General features: G+C 47.9%; 1 protein-coding gene and 1 long non-coding RNA gene across 16 annotated transcripts in view; both read right to left on the minus strand.

Moving 5' to 3' along the window:
- The window catches only part of LHFPL2 (LHFPL tetraspan subfamily member 2), a 178,118-nt gene that overhangs the window by 149,862 nt on the left and 5,280 nt on the right, over positions 1 to 22,976 (minus strand). For 10 of the 15 annotated variants that reach the window (XR_014836351.1, XR_014836349.1, XR_014836350.1 and 7 more), the window contains 1 exon segment: positions 12,347 to 12,425. The exons of 4 other annotated variants lie outside the window; for them this stretch is intronic. Coding sequence is in view for 6 of the 11 variants with exons in the window: in XM_021079502.2 (XP_020935161.2) it covers positions 12,347 to 12,425 (79 nt within the window). In the remaining 5 variants the exon portion in view is untranslated. 15 annotated transcript variants of the gene reach the window in all.
- LOC146405602 (uncharacterized) lies at positions 18,168 to 22,454 on the minus strand. Its single transcript, XR_014838107.1, has 3 exons — positions 22,344 to 22,454; positions 19,832 to 19,893; positions 18,168 to 18,307 (listed from the first exon to the last, which is right to left on the minus strand). It is a non-coding gene; the product is annotated as an uncharacterized LOC146405602 (long non-coding RNA).

Raw genomic sequence — 22,976 nt, forward strand, 5'->3', positions numbered from 1 at the left:
GCAAGGACACAGACGTGGCCTAATCTGACCAAACACACCCGGTCCTCTGCCGCCTGTCCCTAAGACAACACAGATGCCTGCTTGAGCGGCCCGCAGATGGACTTTTCCTCCTGGCAGTAAATAACCCTCTTGCGTGCCCTGCTCTGTCTGCATCTGTCCTACCCTGGCTTACACTTACAAATCAAAAGCTGCCCACTCCACAGACAGCAAACACTATTTATAAACTCTGATGTTCACCTTTGGGAGAACTTCTGATAGTCATTTTTATTGGGTCTCTTCCACCACAAAACGTGTAAAGCTATTTCCTATTCCTAACATGCATTGCTATTTTCCTCTTAAAAAAAAAAAAAAAAAAGTTTCAAGGACAACAACCCATGGCATGTAAAATCACAGTCCCCTCAGTGAAATAAATTATGGTGCTGGGTTGGTGCAAACTGCAGTGTGGGCCAGGCCCATTAACGGCGCGTGATGTGTTGCTATTCTCCCAGGACAAACATAAACACTTTTTATACAATTGTTTGATTTTGCATCCCCCTTACCAACTAAGATTTTCCCCCAAGAAGGAGAACCTCAGCTGTTCCGCAACAGCACACATGGCCCTCGCTCCCCAGAAACACAGACCTGCGAATCTGACCACAGGACTAACTTAACTTTCAGGTGACTATTAATTTTGCCTCATGTCAAAACACACACTCTAGAACTTCCTTGATCCTAAAGGCAAAAGCAGCCCTGGGAAAAGGCCAGTGACAGAGGCTTCGTGCTGAAGAAAGGGCAAGTGAGGCAAGGCGTTCCAGAAAACTCGGCAACAAGCTTCCATATAGACAGGGAGGCCCCAGGATTAAACACACCACATGCCTGAAAAATGCTCTGAGCTACCTTGGCTTAAGGGGCCAGCGATCCATGAGAAACGTTCAGAGGTTCTTGGATTCCTTCAAGCCGACATGCTCCTATCTGAACAGCAGTGAGAACTACCACGCTTTGTGCTCCTTTACTACCATGCAATTCCCCCAAATGGGTGTGATTATGTCCATTTCACAGATGAGGAAACAAAGGCCTGGAGAGACTCGTCACTTGCCTGAGGCCACAGGTCCTGGGAATGGGCAGTGCAACATGAACCCAGGCCTGTCTGTCCCCAGGCTGGGTCTTCCCCACCACGATCGTGACCAAAAACATCATCCAGGCCCCCAACCCCCATGGCCAAAAGGGGCCCAGCAGGGCTGTCTCCCAAACACGCGCTCCTCCCAAGAGCCTGATAGATAGCTCTCTCATGTTTGTTAACTGGTAAAAAAAAAAAAAAAAAAAAACTTAAACTGGCTGCAGACATGCCAAACAGTATCTAATCCTGTGTTTAATCATTAACGTATTTAGGCTACAGAAAATGCGTGTTCTTCAGATTCAAAGTGAACTGGGCTGCTTGTGAGGTACAAACAGGCTCCCGAGAGAATGCAAAGGCACGGACCGGACATCCTCGGGAGCCGGCCCAGGGGGAGGAAGACCTTGGTTCTCTCCTGAGGACCCCATGGTGGAGGCCTTATCAACAGGGAGTGATGAGACTGGGGTGATGGCCAGGGATCTAATACCCGTTCTAAGGAAAGGACACGACGGGGAGGCAATCACCCAGAGAAAACACAGACGCCTAAGAGGAAGACAGACAGACAAGCACGGCAAAGACTTCTCTGCTCTGCCTTATAAAAGCAAAAGCAAGACGCTTGCACAATAACTACAAATTTTGACTCTTACGCTCCCAACTCGCTATAAAACTGTTCTTACATGATTTCTACCTTCCTTGGGGCATGACTAACGAATGTACATACACTACGATTTCACTCTAAGAAAATCAGGAATATGAATCAATCTTTGAACTTATTAAATTTCTATAGCAAGTACAGACCCTAGGAACAGAGAATTCCATCACACGTCAGCATTTAATTTCCCAAACATGAACACTACTATAGAAACCTCCATTAGCCTTTTTTTTTCTTTTCCTGCCACTGTGGTTACAGATTCCCATAGACTGTTTACAAAGACAAAAAAAAAAAAAAAAAAAAAAAGAGAGAGAGAGAGAGAAAGAGAACTACTAAATTGAAACAATGTCACATGCAATAAAATAAGTAAATAAAAAGTATACCCTTCATCAAGGGGCAATAGTGAAAAACTTCTACTAAAAGGTTTGCTTTCTAAATCACCCTTCATAAAAGCTCAAGGCCCATAGCTGGCAAGGCAGGCACTCCCACTTCACTTTTCTTTGTACTTTCAAGAGTCCTGAACAGAAGAATCAAGTTTTCCCCACATGCAAATGAAGTCAAGAAACCAGATGTTCCAAACACACTGTTTTTATCAACATATATGTGTTGCTAAAAATTGAATTTGTTTCTAATTTGCATGGTCTTTCACATAGAGTGCTTTAGGTTCGAGTATATTATTTACTGATCATTTCTAAAGCACCATGCTAGCGCTGGACAGTAAGACAGGATCACAAAGAATAACATCAGTGCCAAAGAACAGTCTCCAAAAGAAGCTGAAACACCAACCCGTGAGGGCACTACCACAAAACCGCTTCCCAAGGCCTGATTTTTCACCAAAAAACAAAGTAATGATCAATGCCACTGTGTAAGATGAAGTTTGCTCTTCTTATGCAAGCTCTAATAACTCATCCAACAGTCATCATTCTTCTTGCTGCTATGGAGACCTGGTCAGACCCACCTCTGGCCTGCAGAAGGCCTGCCAACTTGAGATCAATAAGCCCTGTGATCTACAATCCAGAGCAGAAGCCAATAACCCAGCTGATCCTTCCTGTGGTCATTAATCAGGGTCAGACTCCAGCTTGTCTTCTGACCCACCAGGAGACTGGATGTCTGCTGCCTCTTTCCTGGAGAGAAGCAAGGAGTTCCCATGCAGAGTCAGCACCAGCAGAACCCTGGTGAACCCTGAAGGGAGTGTCGGGTGGAAGAAGTTTCCTGAAGAAACTGCATTCTCTCCATCTGAAGCAGCACAGAAATCCCACACGAAAGTGGTCAGGTGCCACGCGTTCCAGAGGAAGGACACTTGCCCCTGAACATCAACGCCATATGGTGAAAGCTAGAGGTTAATTTAAAAAGATACAGGAGGAGTTCCCATCATGGAGCAGCAGAAACAAATCCAACTAGGAACCATGAGGTTGCGGGTTCGATCCCTGGCCTCATTTAGTAGGTGAAGGATTGGGGCATTGTCATGAGCTGTGGTCTAGGTCGCAGACACAGCTTGGATCTGGAGCTGCTGTGGCTGTGGCTGGCAGCAATAGCTCCTATTAGACCCCTCGCCTGGGAACCTCCATATGTGCAGGTGTGGCCCTAAAAAGACAAAAATAAATAAATAAGTAAATAAATAAAATAAAAGATACAGGAGTTCCCATTGTGGCTCAGTGGTAACGAACCCGACTAGTATCCATTAGGACTCAGGTTCGATTCCTGGCGTTGTTCACTGGGTTAAGGATCTGGCGTTGCTATAAGCTGTGGTATAGGTCGCAGATACGGCTCAGATCCCATGTTATTGTGGCTGTGGCACAGCCTGGTGGCCCCAGCTCCAATTCAACCCCTAGCCTAGCGACATCCAAAGGCCAAAGGTGAGGCCCTTAAAAAAAATTAAAAATAAAAAAAAAATAAAAAGATACAAACACCCCCAGCCAGCCTGGGAGGCTAGGCCACAGTGGGTAGATAAAACCAACTCAGCAGCAAACAATGGTATCGCTTTAGTGTTTGTGAATTTAAACACAATATCCTGACCTTACAAAGTCTCTTTGGCAACTTTTCATGGAATTCATCTCCTGTAACTATTTGAAGTTGTGAAACTCATTTGCAGTGTGGTAAATCTGAGCATGAACAGGGAGGTGAAATATGGGAGATAAATGAACACCAGTGCTCTGAGGGCCCAGCCTAAAAGCAGCAGTGTGGCTGGGCACCATGGGTCTCTAGACACAGCTCACTGCGGAACTTGGTTTATTTGGCCACTGATGGAAAAGCTGCAATTCTGAAAATGAGTGGGCATGGTGGGGGACCTGAGTTACTGGCGGCATGGAGGACCGGGTCCTCTCCCCACGGCTACAGAGTCCGAACGTCTCTGGGCTCTCTGTTCACACCCACAGCACCGTGTGCATGCACACACGCACGCACGTCCACCAACAGACTGAAAATTCGATAAGCTCCGAGCAGTCCTCTTTCAAGTGCCTCTGAAACGGGATCACCAGGCCGCAAAAGGAAGGTGGCCTCTGGCATCGGGTACTGTTCTTGGGTAGAGGGACAACTTGAAGCCCGACTTCCAGTTGTCCTGATTCCTTTGGGGAGGGGTGGCGATTGTGGTCAGCACCTCCACGAGGCACAGGCTCTGCCCAACTCCAGGGAGGGCGCCCCTCCGTCAGTCTACAACGTGGCATCCTGCCTCCCATCCAGCCCCAAGCCTGAGAAAGCCTGTCTTCCCTCAACTGCACGGCTGACTGGAAGGAATCAGTTTCATCTTGCTCGATCTCAATTTTCTAACCCATGTGTCATCTCAAGAAAGCCTCAACTACGGACAAGCTACTTGACACCACTTCTTACAGACTTCTCAGCCAATAAAAATATCTCAAAGACCAGTGGAGGGGGAGGCAGAAGTCACCGCCTCACAGATATCATTCACTCACCTAACACATCCATCTGAAGCACCAGCACCCTCCAGGGACCAAAGGTAAGAGGGTGAACCAATAAAACAGACAAGGGACAGAACTTCGGCCAAGTCATTCAGGGTCTTGAACTGAAATTCAAGGGCTTGGACAAGAAGCCCTTTTAAGTCCCTCCCAGCTCTCCTATTCTGCACTCTCTACTTTGATGCAGGGGTGGCGGCAGGGGGGGGGGGTGCTGAAGCATTCTGGAATGTTCTGCTTCCCTGAACAGATGCTATTTTTTCTCCACATCCACATAGTGCAGGCTGCAGACGTGTGACTTCTCTGCACTCCGCCAGGCATAAACGGCTCATTTTCATCCCAGAGTTTATGAGACTAAGTGGAGCCCTCACCTAGAAGGCTCACGGGCAGGCACAGAGCAGGCTCCTTGGCACAGGGACCCTCACAGCCTCATTCCCTCTACAGAGAGGAAATCTGGTTCCTTGAGATCACAACGACAGAAAAACAGGAGCAGGGCTGCCAAGGCTTCCTCACATGTTGCCTCAGTTTGTTTATTTCTTCTTGATCAACTCACATCATTTCTGACACTGCACTTTAACTTCCTCGACACAGCCAGAGAGAAAGGCTTTTTTTTTTTTTTTTTTTTTTTTTTTTGTCTTTTCTAGGGCTGCACTCATGGCATAAGGAGGTTCCCAGGCTAGGGGTCTAATCAGAGCTGTAGCTGCCAGCCTACACCACAGCTACAGCAACCCCAGATCCTTAACCCACTGAGCGAGGCCAGGGATCAAACCTGCAACCTCATGGTTCCTAGTCGGATTCATTAACTACTGAGCCACAACGGGAACTCCGAGAAAGGCTTTTAAGAGGCATTAAAGTCCAGCCAACTTCTGAGTAGCCACAGTAATGAAGGAAAGGACCAGCATACGGCCAACGCTACAGGACTCTTGCCTCTGAGTACTGCAGGGCAAAGATGCTTGTACAGGATATGGAGAAGCATTAGTGCAACAAGTGAAAATCTTCCCCTCTCGCCCTCCCCCACTCCCCAAATTCCCCTCAGATAACATTTCAGGAAAATCTGGCTGGAGCTCCCAAGGGCATCACATCCACACGAAAAAGATGTACCTCTACGGGTCCATTGTCTGCTTATACAGGGAAACAGCAGCTGCTCCTGAATCAATGGGGGGAGAGATTTTTATAAGATCTATGCAAACTGAAGCTATGGTTAAATGTACTTACTAGTGGTTAAGGTTTTTATTAGCACGTCTTTTCTTTATTTTTTAGGGCCGAACCTGCAGCATATGGAAGTTTCCAGGCCAGGGGTCAAATCAGACCTGCAGCTGCCAGCCTATACCACAGCCACAGCAACATCAGATCCTTAACCCACAGAATAAGGTCGGGGATCAAACCCACATCCTCATCCTCATGGACACCAGTCAGGTTCTCAACCCACCGAGCCACAAAGGGAACTCCTTATTAGCACATCTTAATAGAAGCTTTCTTTTTTCTTTCTTTCATGGCCACACCCACAGCATGTGAAAGTTCCCAGGCCAGGAAGTGAATCTGAGCCACAGCTGTGACCTATGCTGCAGCTACAGCTGCAGCAACGCTGGATCCTTTAACTCACTGTGCAGTGCTGGGGATCTAACTTGTGCCTCCGCAGTGACCTGAGCCGCTGCATTTGGGTTCTTAACCCACTGGATCACAGCAGAAACTCCATAGAAATTTTCTTTTTTTCTTTCCTTTTCTTTTTGCTTTTTAGGGCCGTAACCACGGCAATATGGAGATTCCTAGGCTAGGGGTCGAATCAGAGCTACAGCTGCCAGCCTATGCCACAGCCACAGCCACTCCAGATCCCAACCATGTCTACGACCTACACCACAGCTCACGGCAATGCCAGATCCTTAACCCACTCAGCAAGACCAGGGATTGAACCCACAACTTCATGGTTCCTAGTCGGATTCATTTCCGCTGGGCCACGACAGGAACACCAAAGTTTTCTTTTTATTCAGAGCTAAGTTCACAAATATTCAGCAGAAATTTCTACAGCAGAGCAGGAGAAGGTGGAGACAAGTAGATACAAGATGGTAAGCCCATGAATAATGGACACGGAAAAGGCTGGGCCCCAGAAATACACCAGCCAGAAGCAGTAATGCAGACCGTCGACGCCCTGGCCTTTTGGGTCACAGGCACAGGCAATCCAAGAGTTACTCAACTTTGCTTAGGACTGTGTCCAGCATACAAAGAGCCCTCCCCAGCCTGTCCTCTCCAATCTCCCCCAATTCCTGCCTGAATTGCTCTGCCCCCCTTGATCACTTTGCTCACCCTCAGAAAGAAACCAGGCTGCCTTGGGGAATGGTGCCAGCTGGTGGCTGATACAGAGAACTATCTATTCATCATCACCCTTTTCTCTCCTTTCTCCAGGAGGACACCATCAGTCACCCCCTCCTCTGCTTCCTCCCATTATGATCACAGAGGGCTTAATTTCAGGAGTTGCCATCGTGGCTCAGAGGTTAACGAACCTGACTAGGAACCATGAGGTGGGGAGTTTGATCCCCGGCCTTGCTCAGTGGGTTAAGGATCTGGCACTGCCATGAGCTGTGGTGTAGGTTGCAGATGCGGCTCAGATCCCGCGTTGCTGTGGCTGTGGTATAGGCCGGTGGCTACAGCTCTGATTAGACCCCTAGCCTGGGAACCTCCATATGCCGCAGGAGCGGCCCAAGAAATGGCAAAAAGACAAAAACATAAATTTCAAAGTCTAAAATCCCAGGACAGAATCTCAGATCCCCCACTTCCCTACCCAGAGACCAAGCGCAAGTCACATAACCTCGCTCCGCTTCGCTCCCTTCTCTGTAGTCATGGACAGAAGTACCTTCCTACCCAAAAGGCCTTTATGAAGCAGCAGAAACAAACACACCATGAACAGAACAGTGCTCATCAAACAGAGGAGACAGACTCGCCCATCTGCTCACTCCCCACCAGCTGGTTTAGGAATCTGAATGCCCAACTCACAGGAATTCCATGGCCATCGTGCTCCAAAACTGCACCGTTGACAACAGATTGAGGTTTTTAATTGGGTTCAAAGGATTTTTTTTTTTTTTTTAGGGCTGCACCTGTGGCATATGGAGGTTCCCAGGCTGGGGGTCGAATCATAGCTGTAGCTGCTGGCCTACACCACAGCCACAGCAACGCCAGATCCAAGCCACATCTGCAACCTACACCATAGTGCATGGCAATGCTGGATCTTTAACCTACTGAGTAAGGCCAGGGATCAAACTTTCGTCTTCATGGATACTAATCAGATTCATTTCCACTGAGCCACGACGGCGACTCCCTTATTTTTTTTTTGTTTTTCAAATTCTTTTAAATTGTATTTGCCTTCCTCAGAGGTAAAGATGCCATTTCAACACTGAACGGGCTCTCTTGTCTGGTGGGGTAACTGTATTTTCAGTGTAAATGCCACGGTTCTGATCAACGGGCCAAGCAATCCCTTGGGACTTATATCAGTTGTTTTGAAGTCTCTAACTCTCCGGACAGGAGAAACTCCTGTTCTTGACCCACCAAGCCCTACGTGATCACTGGGCCTCCCCAGGCCCCCCTCCACACTTGGCAATTGGGCTCTGGGTTTACCAGGAGAAAGTCTAAAGTATTCCACTTGAAACCAACTTTTCCTGGACTGAGGCTCTGCTCCATGACCAAAGGCTGGCTCCCTGTGATAAAGATCTCAAAGGGGCTAATGAAATTATCTCCTCTGCCCTTTATTCCTCAGTAACAACCACAAAATTAGATAAAATGACCCCCTGCTCCTCTAATTTAAGGCCTATTTTATTACCTTCAACCCCCACTTCTCTCTCTTTTCAACGGATATGAGACCCTGAGGACCCCAAAGGCCGATGGGATTAGTAATTGCCAGCTTCCTCCTCCCAGCCTGTTCTCCAGAGGGCGCTTCTGCTCCCCCCCCCTCGGGTGGGGTCACAATCAGTTCAATCTTCATGCTTCAGAGGCATCCCCTTTGAACAAGATGAACTGTTTCCTCACCCCTGCCTGGTGCTCTGCTCAAAGGAGCAGCAGCCCCTTCTCACTCAGAGCAGGAACAACGGCCACTCAGCCAAAAAGGCAAAGGCCAAAAGAGGCCAGCATGCTTAACTGTCCACCAGGCTCCAACACAGCCCCACGCAAACCAGCACCTTGGGAGGGCTGATCACCCCCATAAAATGCGAAGTGCACTTTGAACCCAGCAACAAGGAGGATGAGAAGATCTTCCCCAGCCTGCTGGGCCGCGATGGAGCTCTGGCTGTTGGTGTTCCTTTTCAGAGCATAGCCAGAAAGGGCACAAGTGCTTCTCTGCAGCAACCCCAGGCAGGCAGATAAAACACGGGTGAGGTGAGCACCAGGGCTTGCCCATCAGGAAACAGAGGAGAGGAAAGAGAAGCATCAATGCCATGGGTTTAAAGAGAGCCAACCACAGCCTCTAGCTCTGAAGAAGGGAGCTGAGAGAAGAGGATTCCGAGAGCCTCAGAAACTACTCCAGCTACGAAATGCTCCAAAGAGAAAAGGAATCATTTAAAATGCAGGGTATCTGCTCTTTCGCACTAAGAGATGGAAGAAGAAAGTTCTTCACTCTCTTCTGCCTCTTTGGGAAAGTTACTTTGATTAACCAGTCATCCAAAGGCCTCCTTCCAACTCGGTCCATAACTGTGAAGTGGCTGTAAGGAACAGAAAACATTCATTTCATAACAGAAAGAGGATATGGGAGCGATCAAAACAATACCTCCAGTCCTTTTGTAAAGTAAATGTTTATTCCATTTGAATACTTCCGTTAAGTTCTCTTTCATAATGGATTACAAAACTCCTAAGGTGGATAAGACAAACCAGCCGACGGATCACAGATGAAAAGTGACCCGACCAAAGTAAAAAGTGGTTCCCAAATGATGACTGATTCTGCTCTGGAAATGGAAATAAGCAAACGCTCCCCTGGAGATGTCAATACCTGGGTGTGGTTTTACAATGAAACCTGAAAACCAATTTTCCAGATCTTGCTTCTTCTTTAAAAGAAAGATAAGATAAAGGCTCCCGGGAAGCTGAAGATCAAGGCTTCACATGGGAAAACCAGACACCTGAGAGAGGATGTACCCTGATGTGTGCATCTGTCACCAGCTACAGTGTGGATTCCCAGGCACTTCAGCCATAAAGGAAATCACCGGCCAAAAACCAGCACACCAGTTGCTGTGTCTGCTGGCTGCCTTCGCTCTGACTGCTCCCAAATGTCTACCCTGGATACAAGGGGCCACGCTGGACAGTCAGTGTCTTTTGATGGAGGCCAAGGCTCCAAAATGGCTATAACACACACACACACACACCCTGATACACAGATTCTACTGCTGAGGTGTTGGCAGTCCTCAGTAAACCTGTTCTTTAGAAACAGTACACATTTAATTGAATGAAAAAAGAACACCCTATTCAGAGTCCAAAACATCACGTTCATAAGCTCTCGGTGAATTCGGGACCGATATCACTTTGTGGACTTTCTAATGAGGATGATGTGGGTTTGTCAAGATTCAACCAGAGAGCTCTGTGAAGTGCGCCTGAAAGCATAAAGACACGTGCAAGCCCCTGGGTAGAGGGGGACCAGCTCAGTCACTCGACAACTTGACCCGCCTCATTTTGCTTCTAACCAGATTACAACTGTGCTGAAAAACGGAAAACACTCTGAGAATCGGAGATCTCCTAGAAGCTCGGGGAGCATCGAATTATTACTAATGGGGAAGCAGTCCCCGTGGGTCTGGCAGCATGGAGACCAGACACTCTCACCACCCTGCACTTGGCCTCTGCAGACATGGAGCAGCCCAAAAGAGCAACGATTCCTCAAATTCCGAAACCTACTACAAGGCTAAAACCCACTCACATTTTAACGTTGAGTTTTTCAACTACCACACATTTTCTTTGTGTATTTTTCAAGTATGAGAGACACACTGGACTCCATGCTGACCCGGAAATCCCTGAGCAAAGCTGAAACTCTCCCTCTACCCAAGCCTAGGAAACTTTAAGATGAACAGGGTCAGGTGAGAGTCAAATTTCCTGTACCCCCTTGCCTTTCACTAACTTCTCATTCAGACAATTACATGGCTGGGGCTTAGCACCAGGCAGAAGAAACCACAGTGATGAGATGGCTTTTCCAGGTGGCACTAGGAGGCTGGTACCTCTCCTAGGTTGGGGAAAGCACACAGGGAAACCAGAAGCCAAGTTCCTTCTCTCTGCTTTCGTGCTGCACACACCCAAACAAAGCAACTGGAAAGGCTGCACACTGAGCATTGTTTCTGTGGAGGCAGGAGCAAAGCTCAGAACCACATTCGACCCTGTGAAAGTGGCCAGTGGCTGGAGGGAAGTACCATCGGCCCACCTCCACCCTGGCTTCTGTGAACTCAGCCACTTGCCACTTCTCGAAAGGACCTAGGCCCCTTTCTGGCTCCAAGATTCCGAAGACCCACTGCTCTGGGGGTTGCTACTCTCAACACAGAGCTGGAAGCAAAACAGCCTCAAGCCAATGAGTGTGTCTCTCAAAGATCCCGGCATACTCAGTCTATGGGGAAAGGGAAATGCACAATGTAAAAGCGTTTTATTAAAATTATTTAAACCTAGACTGTTTTTAAAACAAATGCCTGAGCCACTTAGAAATACTTTTATTTCCTCTGGGTTGTAAACTGGTCAAGTTTACATATTGTTTGCTCTCTTCCTGCCTATACATTTAGTAACAAACTACAGAAAAGACCCTTGAAAGTACAGTCTTTGCCTACATATTCAGCTACGCGTTCAATCTGCCTGGGGCACCCAGGGCTGGCGGACAGGTGTCTCTCCCAGGGCGGCCAAGGGGGCTGGCAGCTCGGGCAGGGGGCTGGCAGTTAGCACATTACTGACAGTGACACAAAGACGCCTGACTTCTTATCCTTTTCAACAGGGTAAGAATCTAAACTCCCGCTGACTTAACATATTACGGTAAATTCTCAATTACCCGTGGTAATGTGCGCAAACAGCCATGTAATTAATCCAAAAAGGCACTCTACACATCAGTTCATTGGCTTAGGAATACATTACCATATTTTGTGGCTGTGCTTCAGTTTGGTTTACTAGAGCATTTTTTTTTTCTCATACGAACATTCACTCGTGTACTGAAAGCCAGTTCCATGCCAGGAACCAGGCAAGGTCAGAGATAGTAGCAAAAAGAACTCACAGATGAGCAGAAAGCCGTGTACAAGCAAGAGAGTACGGCTGACCGAGGGCACGTGCAACATGCTGTGTGAGCAGAGAGGCAGCATTCGTGTTGCAAAAGGGCCGTGCTCCGAACACCCTCTCCTTCAGCAGCTGGTAAATAGCAAGTGAAACTTGGGCTGAGTCTTCAATGAGGAAAAGGAATTCTCAAGCACCCACTCAGACGGAAAGGAGAAGAGGGCCCCGCACAAAGGAAAGCGTGCTGGGTGCTGAGGAGGCCAGCAACGAACACCCAGGAGAAAGCAGGCAAGTCAGTGATCACCTTTGCAGAATAACTCAAAGGGGCAGGGGACCAACTGGACCCCTTCTTAAAGGAGCTGCCAGCTGACATTTAAGGACTGTCTCCTTTAATGCAGAACTTGAAGTGGTTATCAGACTGTAGGACATGGCTAGGGTTTTCCCACAACCAGCCTGCGCATGAGCAGGTCCAGGAAGCCACCAACCCTTTACCTGTTCGAGGAGGAGCTCCTTGATGAGAGGTGAAATCCACAGGCCAGCTGTGAACTCAAGAGTCTGCTTCCCCGTGTTCCTGAAACACAACAGGACAGGACCACTTTTGTTAACCTGAAATAGGAGTCTTTCAACAGCCCCAGTGACACCTGCAGACCACACTTAAAGTTCCTTGGCCTCAGAGCAGAAAACTTGACCTGGGTCACTTGGGTAAGGAGTTGGAGCAAAGGGATGCGGGTGAGAATCCCAGTGTCTTCACTCAGCGGCAGGGGAACAGTAAGCCAGGCGTGTCATCTCCCTCCCCACCGGGCAGCCTCCATCTCACAGAATGATTAAGAAGGCTTTCAATATGCAGGCCCTATGCCAAGGCTGGACCTTCGGGGGGACCATGGCACGTGTTCCCCACCCTCAGGGAGCTGACAGTCCACAGAGACAGGGAAGTAAACAGGCGGTCATCATGACTATGATGCTGCCAACAGAATCTGACATGAGAAAAATACACTGAAGTGACATGGAGCCTTTGCAGAGGCACCAGCTGACCCCGGAGAGGGCAAAGGGAAGGGGCAGACCTCCCAGAGCAGGTGATGGTGAAGCTGAGGACTGACAAGCACGAGTTGGCCAGATTAAGATGGCAAGCCAAGAGCATGCCAGGCAGGGAGAGGAGCCAACTGGGTGCCCAGGAGGCAACGGCATAGTGAGTTCACAAGCAAAAGGAGTATTTCAGAGGCTAAGAGGGAGACTGGCATTTTAGGAGTATTTGGACTTTTTCTTGAGGCCAATGGCCAGCGCATGCAGGGCCTCCTGCAGGACAGTGGCACTGAGCTACTGAGCTATGGCACAGCTCAGAAAGCTTTCCACGCATCCGAGAAAGGACTGGAAGGAGGTGAGGGATGCCCCGCTCGGCTGCCCCAAATGCCACGTCCCTGGTTAGTTATGGAGAGGACCAGGAGAGAAGGCAAAGGAGACAGAGTCCAGGCAACCTCCAGTGAACCACTGCTTTTCAACTACAGGTTCCTCCCTCAGGGCACCCCCTTGGGAGCAGAGCCTGCCTGCCCCAGCACACCCTCCAGAGGGTGGGGAAAGCCTGGTATCACAGTGGTTCTCCACACGGGCTCCCCAGATGAGCAACGGCAGCATCACCAGGGAACGTGCTGGACATGCAAATTCTTGGCCCACCCCAGACCTGGTGACTCAGAAACTCCAGGCGCGGTGCCCAGGCAGTGTGTGTGTGTGTGTGAACAAGCCTCCAGGTGACTCTGATGCTCCCCAAAGGCAGTAAGAACTCAGTGGGAGCAGTGCCAGGACCACGGGTACCGAGTATAGAACTAGCCCGGCCTGATAGCCCAACCGCGCCACCACGCTCAAGGCTGCACACTCCACACAGCCTGTGATGCCCATTTGTGCTTAAAAGCAAACAGACAAAGCTGGTTTTTGTCAATGTCTGGCATTGTTCAGAGCCCTGCAGAGCCCCGCGGACCACGGAGAAGAATACATGGGCGCACCTGAGAGGGGGGAGACATGATGCTTCGGGAGAATGTCATTTCCCTAAGCAACACCCGATCCTCTTCTTCAGCCCTCGTTTGTTTCAGGATAGACAAAGCAAACTCCAGCTTCAGGAACAGCCAAGCTCACCTCTCCTTTGAGACAAGGTCTCTCCTCCCACCTAGAAACAGAATCTGACCGCTCCAGAAAAGAAACAGTGAAGCCACCTGGAAGGCTCGCCTGGTTTCATCCAAGGGTCAGATTTCTCTCTGTGGATGCAATGCCAACTGTGTGCTTACTGAGACCCCAGGCCCAGGAGCCACAGAGTAACTCCGGGTTGAGAAGGGATCAGTTCAGCTGCCTTTCTCTTTGAATACCTATCTTCTCTAAGAAAGAAAAAATGACCCCTCCCCGCAAAGAGCAGGGGTCGATAAAGTCAGCAGATTCTCACATTTTTATGTTTCTATAGCTCTTGCTTTGCCTTATAAAAGGCCCCTGGATGGGATCCAAAACATTAGAACAGTGATCAGATCAACCCAGATCACAGTGGCAAACCGCATGTCCCAACTGCAGTCAGTTTCTGGGGTGTGAGGCCAAGGCCACATTGAGGGCAGCTGAGCTGAGGGACCTCGTAACAGGTCAAGGGATCACGTGAGGTGCAGGGGCAGTGAAGACACCATGCTCCCAGCGCACAGGGAATGCCGCAGAAAATCCCACTGCCTTCTCTGTACTGTACCCTATGTCTGCACACCCCAGCTCTCCAGCCTCCTCACTCGCCCCTGAGCATGTGGTCCCCACATCTGTAAGGACCTTCTACACGTCCCAAGGGGCCTCTTCATCCTGCTCTTCACACCTTGCTGGCCACACTGACGATAACGGCTGTATCTCCCCCCCAGATTGCAAGCTCCTTGAGGAACTTACTAAGTGCTCACTGAATAAGTGGCTAAACACAGATTCATCCCCTCACCTTCTCTAGGCCAATGACTTGGCCAAGGCCACAAGGTAAGCTAAGGGTCACCCGAGGGGAGGCTGTACAGATGATTCTCAATTCTTTCTGAAGGCTGTGTTCCCATCTTTCCCGAGCACCTGTAAACCATCTCTTGCAGACAAAGACATCTTACTTGTGGTAAGAAGTGGACATCTTGTGTGTGTTTTAGTTTGAGGCCTTGCCTAAGAGCATGGAGGACATTTTGGGAATCTTAGAATCTGGGGCCCTAAGTCCAATCTAAGGACAGAGCAGGGACTCTGCGGGGAGCAAGTCAGGAAATGGCCATGGGTCGGGGAGTGGGTCGGTCTTCATAAAAGTTTCCAGAGCTCTGGTCCCTGGGATGGACTTGTGTGTAACCTCTGTTCATCTGGACTGACCTGGGCAGCAGTGGCACAAAGACTCTCCCTACCATCTCTATGCTGTTCTGAAAATGTGCTAGGCCACTCAGACATGTTTCAGCCTGGCATCGGCATGGCCAACTTGAGGGTTTGTTTTAGGCAGCCAGAAGCTGAGAAGTCCCCAAAATCGTAAATACTTTTTGCAGGGATGAGAGAGAACACAGACACTAGAGCACTTTCTAGGTGACGTGGGGTCACAGAGGAGGGAACCTCCTTGAAACCACCTGGGTACAGCCTGTCAGTGGAGGAGGGAACGTTTCAGCTGCTGGCCACGTTCTCCTGATAGGCAGGTACAGAAGCTGGACCATTTCCTGAGCTTCTCTCTCAAAATGATTAAAAACAGAGCAAAGTAATCCCAAGCATGACTACAGTGCTTAATCTGAACTTTCATATCTAGATCACACCTGGTTTTTCATTACAACTGGGTAGGTATATGCGAGATGGCTTTGTCTATTTACTTATTTATTTGGCTGCATCCACGGCATATGGAAGTTCCCAGGCCAGGGATGCAATCCAAGCCACAGATGCAACCTGCGCCACAGCTATGGCTATATCAGATGCTTAACCCACTGCACCAGGACAGGGATCGAAACTGCACCTCCCCGGTGACCCAAAGCACTGTGGTTGGATCCTCAACCCCCTGTGGCACAGTGGAAACTCTGAGATGGCCATATTTAGACAGAGAAAAGTACCCCAGATGCATCATCAAAAATATCAAAGCCCCTATTACACCACACGCACACACATACACGTTAAGTGAATGAGAATTAGTTCTGCCCAGTGTCCTCCCTGGTATCCTGGGCTCCTCCAGACACCTGAGCTGCCCTAGACACCTGGTGCCTACAGTGGCCCTGCCCCCAGCCCTGCCCTCCTCTCACAATGCCCACACTTCACCCCATCAGAGTCTACCTTCTTCACACCCTGATCTTAACTGGTATTTCTATGAAATTATTTCTGTGAAGATCTAAATAACTAAGGTATGACCTGTTCTATGGAGGCTTACATGCTGAGTAAGACGTTTAAAGAGAAACATTTTACCCACAGTCCTCCACTGGTAAAAATTTTAGGCACAACAATAAGTGAATTCTGGTTTGGGGGTACAGAGTCCCTTCCACACTCCTCCCATCCCATCGCACGGACCACTTCCAGCTTCATCTGTATCATAAGCTGCCCCTGCCCCTCAGGTGGAGGCAAAACGAATCCTGCATTTGTAGAAATGGAGGTTAATGTTGATACGATGATGTCCAAAGTCCGACGCCTCAGTCTGTCCATTTACCTACAGAAGAACCAAACTGTCTATGGAGGAGGAGGGACTGTTCTCCACCCACTTCTGGTCCACACTCACTCAGGAAGGGGCCGTGCTCATATTATCTCCAGTGTCTGAACCCAAGTAAGGAAGAGAGTGGGAGAAGTCAGCCTCAAGGCATTCCTCTCCCTGCAGAGGCCCACAGCGCACAGCCTGCTATCTCCAAGAACATCCCAGGGCACTTATAATCAGTGTCTGTAAAACCTCCCTAAAAATAACAGCGTCAGGGCTGATTCTTAGACTGCTGACAAAGGACTCTCTGATTCGGTCCCTTCCAAGATAAGAAAGAGCCGAACTGTAAGAATAAAGCATGTGTTAAGATAAAAACCAGAGTGGGTCCAATGGGACAAAAGACAGCCTTTCACAAGTAAGTATCCAAGAGGCCAAGAAAAGAACAAAGAAGGGGACCGCTGAGTCGTGGCCAACATCACAGGCTCATCGAAGATAGATGGGTTTCTCAACGGATGTTTCTCAAAAAAAAAAAAAAAAAAAAAAAAAAAAAAAAAAAAAAAAAACTGGTGTTTCTAGAGCCAGCTTGATTACAACAAACATTTAGACACTTTATTTAAAAAATTCAGATTCCTGGGACCCACACCCACCCTATGAGGTCAGAACTCTAGGGCAAGGTCTGAGAACACACATACCTAGCCAGCACCCAGTGGAGTGTCAGGGGTGTTCCAGAAACAATGTTCCAATGGAAACAATAGGTAACTTTTTAAAACACTGTAGTCACTTAACTCCAAAGTGATAGGGCATGCAAGAAAAGGCAGGTTTAACTGGGGGTTGTCAGAGCCCTCTTCCTCCAGTTCAAATTGTGGAATATAAGCATCTTGTCATGAGGAAAACAATTTAATTCAAAAGTAGTAAAAACAAAGCCTCTCCCTGCAGCTTAACCATATTCTGCCTGGAAGACCACCCAGGACCCCCATCCCTGCCCAGCTGCTCCTCGTGGCTGTCACAAGTCCAAATGGAAGTGACACACCTAAGAACCCTCAGTGTCATCCCAATAAAGACCAGCCTCAGGTAGCCGGCCGCACACTCCAAGTCAGACCCACAGGGACCCTCCTGGTTTCAGCTTTTACAGGTCTCAGCCTCCGGCTGACCACTCCGTAGCCTCAGGTCCCCGTTTTATGTGAGGTGCTACTGCTCGAAATGTGCTCCCCAGAACCAGCAGCACCAATGTCACCGGGAGCCGGTCAGAAATGCAGAATCCCAGGCCCCACCCAGGCCTCACCCAGGCCTGCTTCTCCAGAAGCTGCGACGGAAGATTTCAGACCATTCCTGTGTACATTCAGGTTTGAGAAGCCTTGTTTTTTGGTTTTTTGGTTTTTTTCTTTGCCATTTCTTGGGCTGCTCCCGCAGCATATGGAGGTTCCCAGGCTAGGGGTCTAATTGGAGCTGTAGCCACCGGCTTACACCACAGCCACAGCAACGTGGGATCCGAGCCGCGTCGGTGACCTACAGCACAGCTCACGGCAACAACGGATCCTTAACCCACTGAGCAAGGCCAGGGATTGAACCTGCAACTTCATGGTTCCTAGTTGGATGCATTAACCACTGCGCCACGACGGGAACTCCCCAAGAAGCCTTGCTTTAAAGCATGGAGAGTGCCACCACTGGGAGACTTTTACCTCCACCTGGGTCACCAGTGCACCCCTTTGGGCTCCAGACTCTAAGAGGCCCTCTCCCCCTACAATCCTTATGCAGGTCTCCTCAGTCTTGCTTTGTCTTGGAGCCAAATCACCATCAGCAGGACCCAAAGACGGCCGGAAGATCCAAAGTCCAACCTGAGGGAGTCAAAAGGACGTGGTAAGTACTGATCTCATCTCTTACATTCTCTTCTGGCTCCTCCCTCTCGAGGCAGGAATACCGACCACGTGACCGCAGACACGTAGGGACAATCCAAAGTCAAACAACACTACAGCACGCTAGCTCTCCAGCACAACGTTAATGAGGTCGAGGTCACAACTATGATTAGCTTCCTCTGTATCTTGGCACAGACTCCAACCCTCTGCCCTCTGGCCGGCTACAAAGGCTGACGTGCCCTCAGTTAGCAAGAGGAGGATGACTCAGGGAGGATGAACAGAGCAGCAGGAGAGCCTGGAGGAAGGGTGAGCAGAATAGAGCACTCAGCCCGGAGGGATGGCTGATATGACAGAGGATCAGGTGAGACTTCACCATCACCCCAGCAGGCTGGACGACACACGACAGAAAGAGAAAGCTCAAGTTTGACAAGAAGAAATGGGAAGTCCTCTGGCTGCGGTCCTAAAAATCAAATGCACACATGAGCTATAGGAAATCTAACTTGACGGCAGTTCTTGTTTTAAAATGTTTACTAAAAAAAAAAAAAAAAAAAAAAAAAAAAGGCAAGTTTTGTTGACTAATGTAGTTGCTATGAAAGCTAATAAACTACAGTTCCATGAGTCTAGTTTTCAGACCAAGGAGAGCAGTGGTTCCTGGGTACATAGCTGATCAGACTATCCTAAATGGTCCCCTGGCCACGCAGGTGTACATACAACCTGTCCCACCACTTTATCACCATCACCACTTGGGTTATTACGCAGAATGCCCTCTGTACCCGGTTACAGCTTCTTTTGGCTTTGGATTATAGCTTCAACATTCCCCATATCAGCTAAGCTCCCTTTGATGCTGCTCTTTCTTTACTAATCAAGAAAAGAACGAGACAAGACAAACTGGAAAAAGCATTAAAAAAAAAAAAAAAAAAAAAAGAGTTCCCGTGGGGCTCAGCAGGTTATGAATCCTACTAGTATCAATGACAATGTGGGTTCGATTGTTGGCCCAGCTCAGTGGGTTAAGGATCCAGCGTTGCTGTGACTGTGGTGGAGGCTGACAGCTGTAGCTCTGGTTGTACCCCTAGCCTAGGCGGCCCTAAAAAAAGCAAAAAAAAAAAAAAAAAAAAAAAAGGACAAAAAAAAGACAAAACAACTTAAGCAACCCACTGACCAAAAGGATTCAGATCTGAAAGACCTAGTCACCTACGCAAGCCAGCACATTAGGCTACGTATTATAGCACGGATTTGTGCAGAATCAGTAATTAGGGTTGGTAAATTATGAACTTTCAGTACGGAAAAACCTTGAAACGGCTATTGTAAGAACGAACAAATGATAGGGTCAATACCTGTTTAGACATACTTCCCTACGTAGAATCATCTTCTAGGAATGGACAGTTAGTCATTTAAAAAAACTAGATGTGATTTTAGATTGTTTTCAAGTTGCGAGCCACATTTTCCTTAAGGGTACATTTCATATAATAAATGGTAGCCATTTATAAACACGAAAGGACCGCTTACTCTTAAGTTTGTAGTTGCCTGGCAGGCCAGTCTATTATTTTCAATCTCAGAAAACGTGATCCCTATGGGGTGAGAGAAAAGTTAGAAATTTTTAAGAGGTTAATTCATCCTGAGCACTACATGTGTCGTGCACAACTTGCGTGAAGATTAAATGAGGCTACTGTCAATGCAGTTACAGGCGTCTTAAACAACTGGCTAACTGCCTCGAAACTGGAAAACAACATGTGAAATTCAGCCCAAATGCAGCCTGGCCCAGGAGAAAGGAAGTTTGAACTCCAGGTGCCCTTGACAACACCGCTCAGTGTAGAAAGAAAGAAAATGCTGAACAATAGAATCAGTAGAGGAAAGAGAGTCCCTCTAATTTTCCGGGTATGTGGGAGGTTGCTGCTAAAGGGATATTTAAAATCTCACTGCTAGTTCGGGTTCCACTGGAACAACTGAAAACAAGGAAAAAAAATCTCCCGGGTCAGTAGAGTATATTTATATATAGGTAGATTTAACTCCGTACCTATCAGTCAGATGTTTACGCATTTAGATAGAGATGTGAAATGCCTCTCACATCACACTTATGATGTTTGTGAAAACATACAAAGAGCACCCACGGGAAGGATTGGGTTTTTCCCTACTGTTGGGAAGAAGCTGCCCCATTCCAGCTCTGGGGCACTGCCCCCAGTCCTGGTTGCATCCCTCCATGACTATATTACAATAAATGGGAATTTCACGTCTTTTTAAAGACAGAGACCTGCTTTACCATGGATGCAGCACAGATGTGAGGATGCATACAGTTTTGTTACCCACAGAGTTCTGCACAAAAAAGAACAAAAGAAAACACCAATGACTGTTTTGGTCTCATTTTTAAAATAACCTGCTACTTTTTAAGGATTTCCCGTCACGGCTTAGCGGTGAATGAACCCAACCAGCATTCACGAGGATGCAGGTTCGATTCCTGGCCTTGCTCAGTGGGTTAAAGATCTGGTGCTGCTGTGGCTGGGGCGTAGACCAGCAGCTACAGCTCCGATTGGACCCCTAGCCTGGGCACCTCCACATGCCGTGTTTGCGGCCCTAAAAAGACAAAAATAAATAAATAAAATAAAACCTGCTGCTTTTTAAAAATCTGAGAAACAGAAAAATAAAGACATCATCCCTTATAACCCTACAAGTCCAAGATGACCAGTCAGAATGTTCGCTTACATCCTTCCGGTGAGTCTAGGCTACCAGTTTTCCTTTCAGTGGCAGCCCAGTTGAGGAGGCAGGGCAAGGTGCTTACACAGACAGACCAATAACCCACTGGCCATACCCTATAGACACAGCAGCAAGACGAGGTGCAGTTGTGCACAAATCAAACAGCATGCCTGCCCTTCAACTGACATTCACTGGGCCCTACTTTGTACATATTTATTTATTCCACAAATGAACGAAATTCAAATTAATAGCCCCCTAAAAGCCAGGTGGTAACACTGTCCCTGGTGGACGTGAAAACACAAGGTAGTTCTAGTACAAGTTTTCAAGGTGCCTATGAATTCATTTCCTAGACAGAGCCCTCCTCCTGGCATGCAGTGGCCACCTTCTTGCTATATCCTCCTATAGAAACCAGGGGAAGAAAATAAATGCTAGGAAAAAGGGTGTGTGTTACAGTAGGAGATAAAGACCTGGTGACAGAGAACTGGTGTGTAGCTGCCCACCAGCAATCCAGGGGTCCCTGCGAGTCTGTGTACTTTTAGGATGAAAGACATCCAGCCCACGACGGAATATTCTTAAGGTTCATCAACAGTGACCGCTTTAAAAGGCTACACATTTGCTGTTCTAACAGCCTCGCTTCAGACATCAACCTGGGCTGCAAATCCTCAAAATAGTAGCCTTCTGCAATCAAAGGCCAAGCAACCTGGTTACACCATGCTGAACTATTCTCTATCCTTCAAGAAGACAAGAAGAGGCCTGCTGTTATTGCTCATGTCACCTCCGTCAGTGTTAAACACTGTTTGTTATGAACCCACTAAAACCTTCAATATCCTTCATTCAAATACCAGAACTGGGTCTAGTATTTTAGAAACCCTGGGAAGACTTCTGAAAGTTAGTTTGGTTGCACTGTCCTAAATGGAACCTCAAAAGTTCATCCCAGGTAAACACCTTGGAAGTTTTAATTCTGACTCCAATATTTAAATCGGGTCTATAATACCATTCAGTCAATAAATGTAGTACTGGATCCAAATCAGAACCCAGAAAAGAAAAAGTCAAAATACACTGAGGTTCTCCTTTTCTATCTGCCAGATCTCTAAGTCAGAGTTGGGTGTTTCCCTTGACCTAGTGTATAGTATTACGGTTAAGCTAAGAAAACATACAGATAGCACACGTCTTTAGCTGTGGTGCGTATTTTGCGGATACACACAAAAGCAGTTTCCATTCTCAGCAAGTGAAGGTCATCCTTCCATTTTCTTAAAATATATACCTGTTTATTAGTCAGCTCAGGCTGCTCCAATAAAATCCCGTTAAACAACCAACATTTAGTTCTCACCGTGTCCAGAGGCTGCAGTCCAAGATCAAGGTGCTCTCAGAGCTGGTTCTCGGTGAGGGCCCTCCTCCTGGCTTGCAGATGGTCCCCGTGGTGGAGAGAGGATGCTCCAGACTCTGTCCCTCTCTGTAGAAGGTCACTAACCCCATCATGGGGCTCCATCCTCATGACCTCATCTAAGCTGAATTACCTCCCAAAGGTGCCACCTCCAAATACCATCACAATGACCATTAGGGTTTCTCCATAAGAATTTTGGGAAGAATACAGTAGGTCTAGAACACAGTGTGTGTGTGTGGGGGGGGGTAATCAATTTTATCAGTTGTACATCCTACCTATTAAATACATGCAAAACCATTCTACGTATACTCCTCTAAACCATCTCAGTTCAAAACAACATAAACAGACCTCATCAAGTCTGCAAAATAACACCAGGGAAGAGTCTGGTCAGAGGCTTGATTACCCACCCCCCTGTTAGGTCTGTTGAAAGGATGCAAGAGAAAAATTCAGTTAAAGAACACAGATGACACTCACCCTGAATGCTATTCAGGAAACCCTGAGAGACCAGCCAACTCCCTGCCATACTGTAAAAATAACTCCATCACTCATCTGCCGCTCCAGACCTCTCGGCCTGCCTGT

This window comes from Sus scrofa, chromosome 2 (assembly GCF_054392235.1).
Source record: "Sus scrofa isolate SSC_HxYL_T2T_F1_AM1 chromosome 2, Sscrofa_HxYL_maternal_Yorkshire_Landrace_v2.0, whole genome shotgun sequence".
Taxonomy (NCBI): Eukaryota; Metazoa; Chordata; class Mammalia; order Artiodactyla; family Suidae; genus Sus; species Sus scrofa.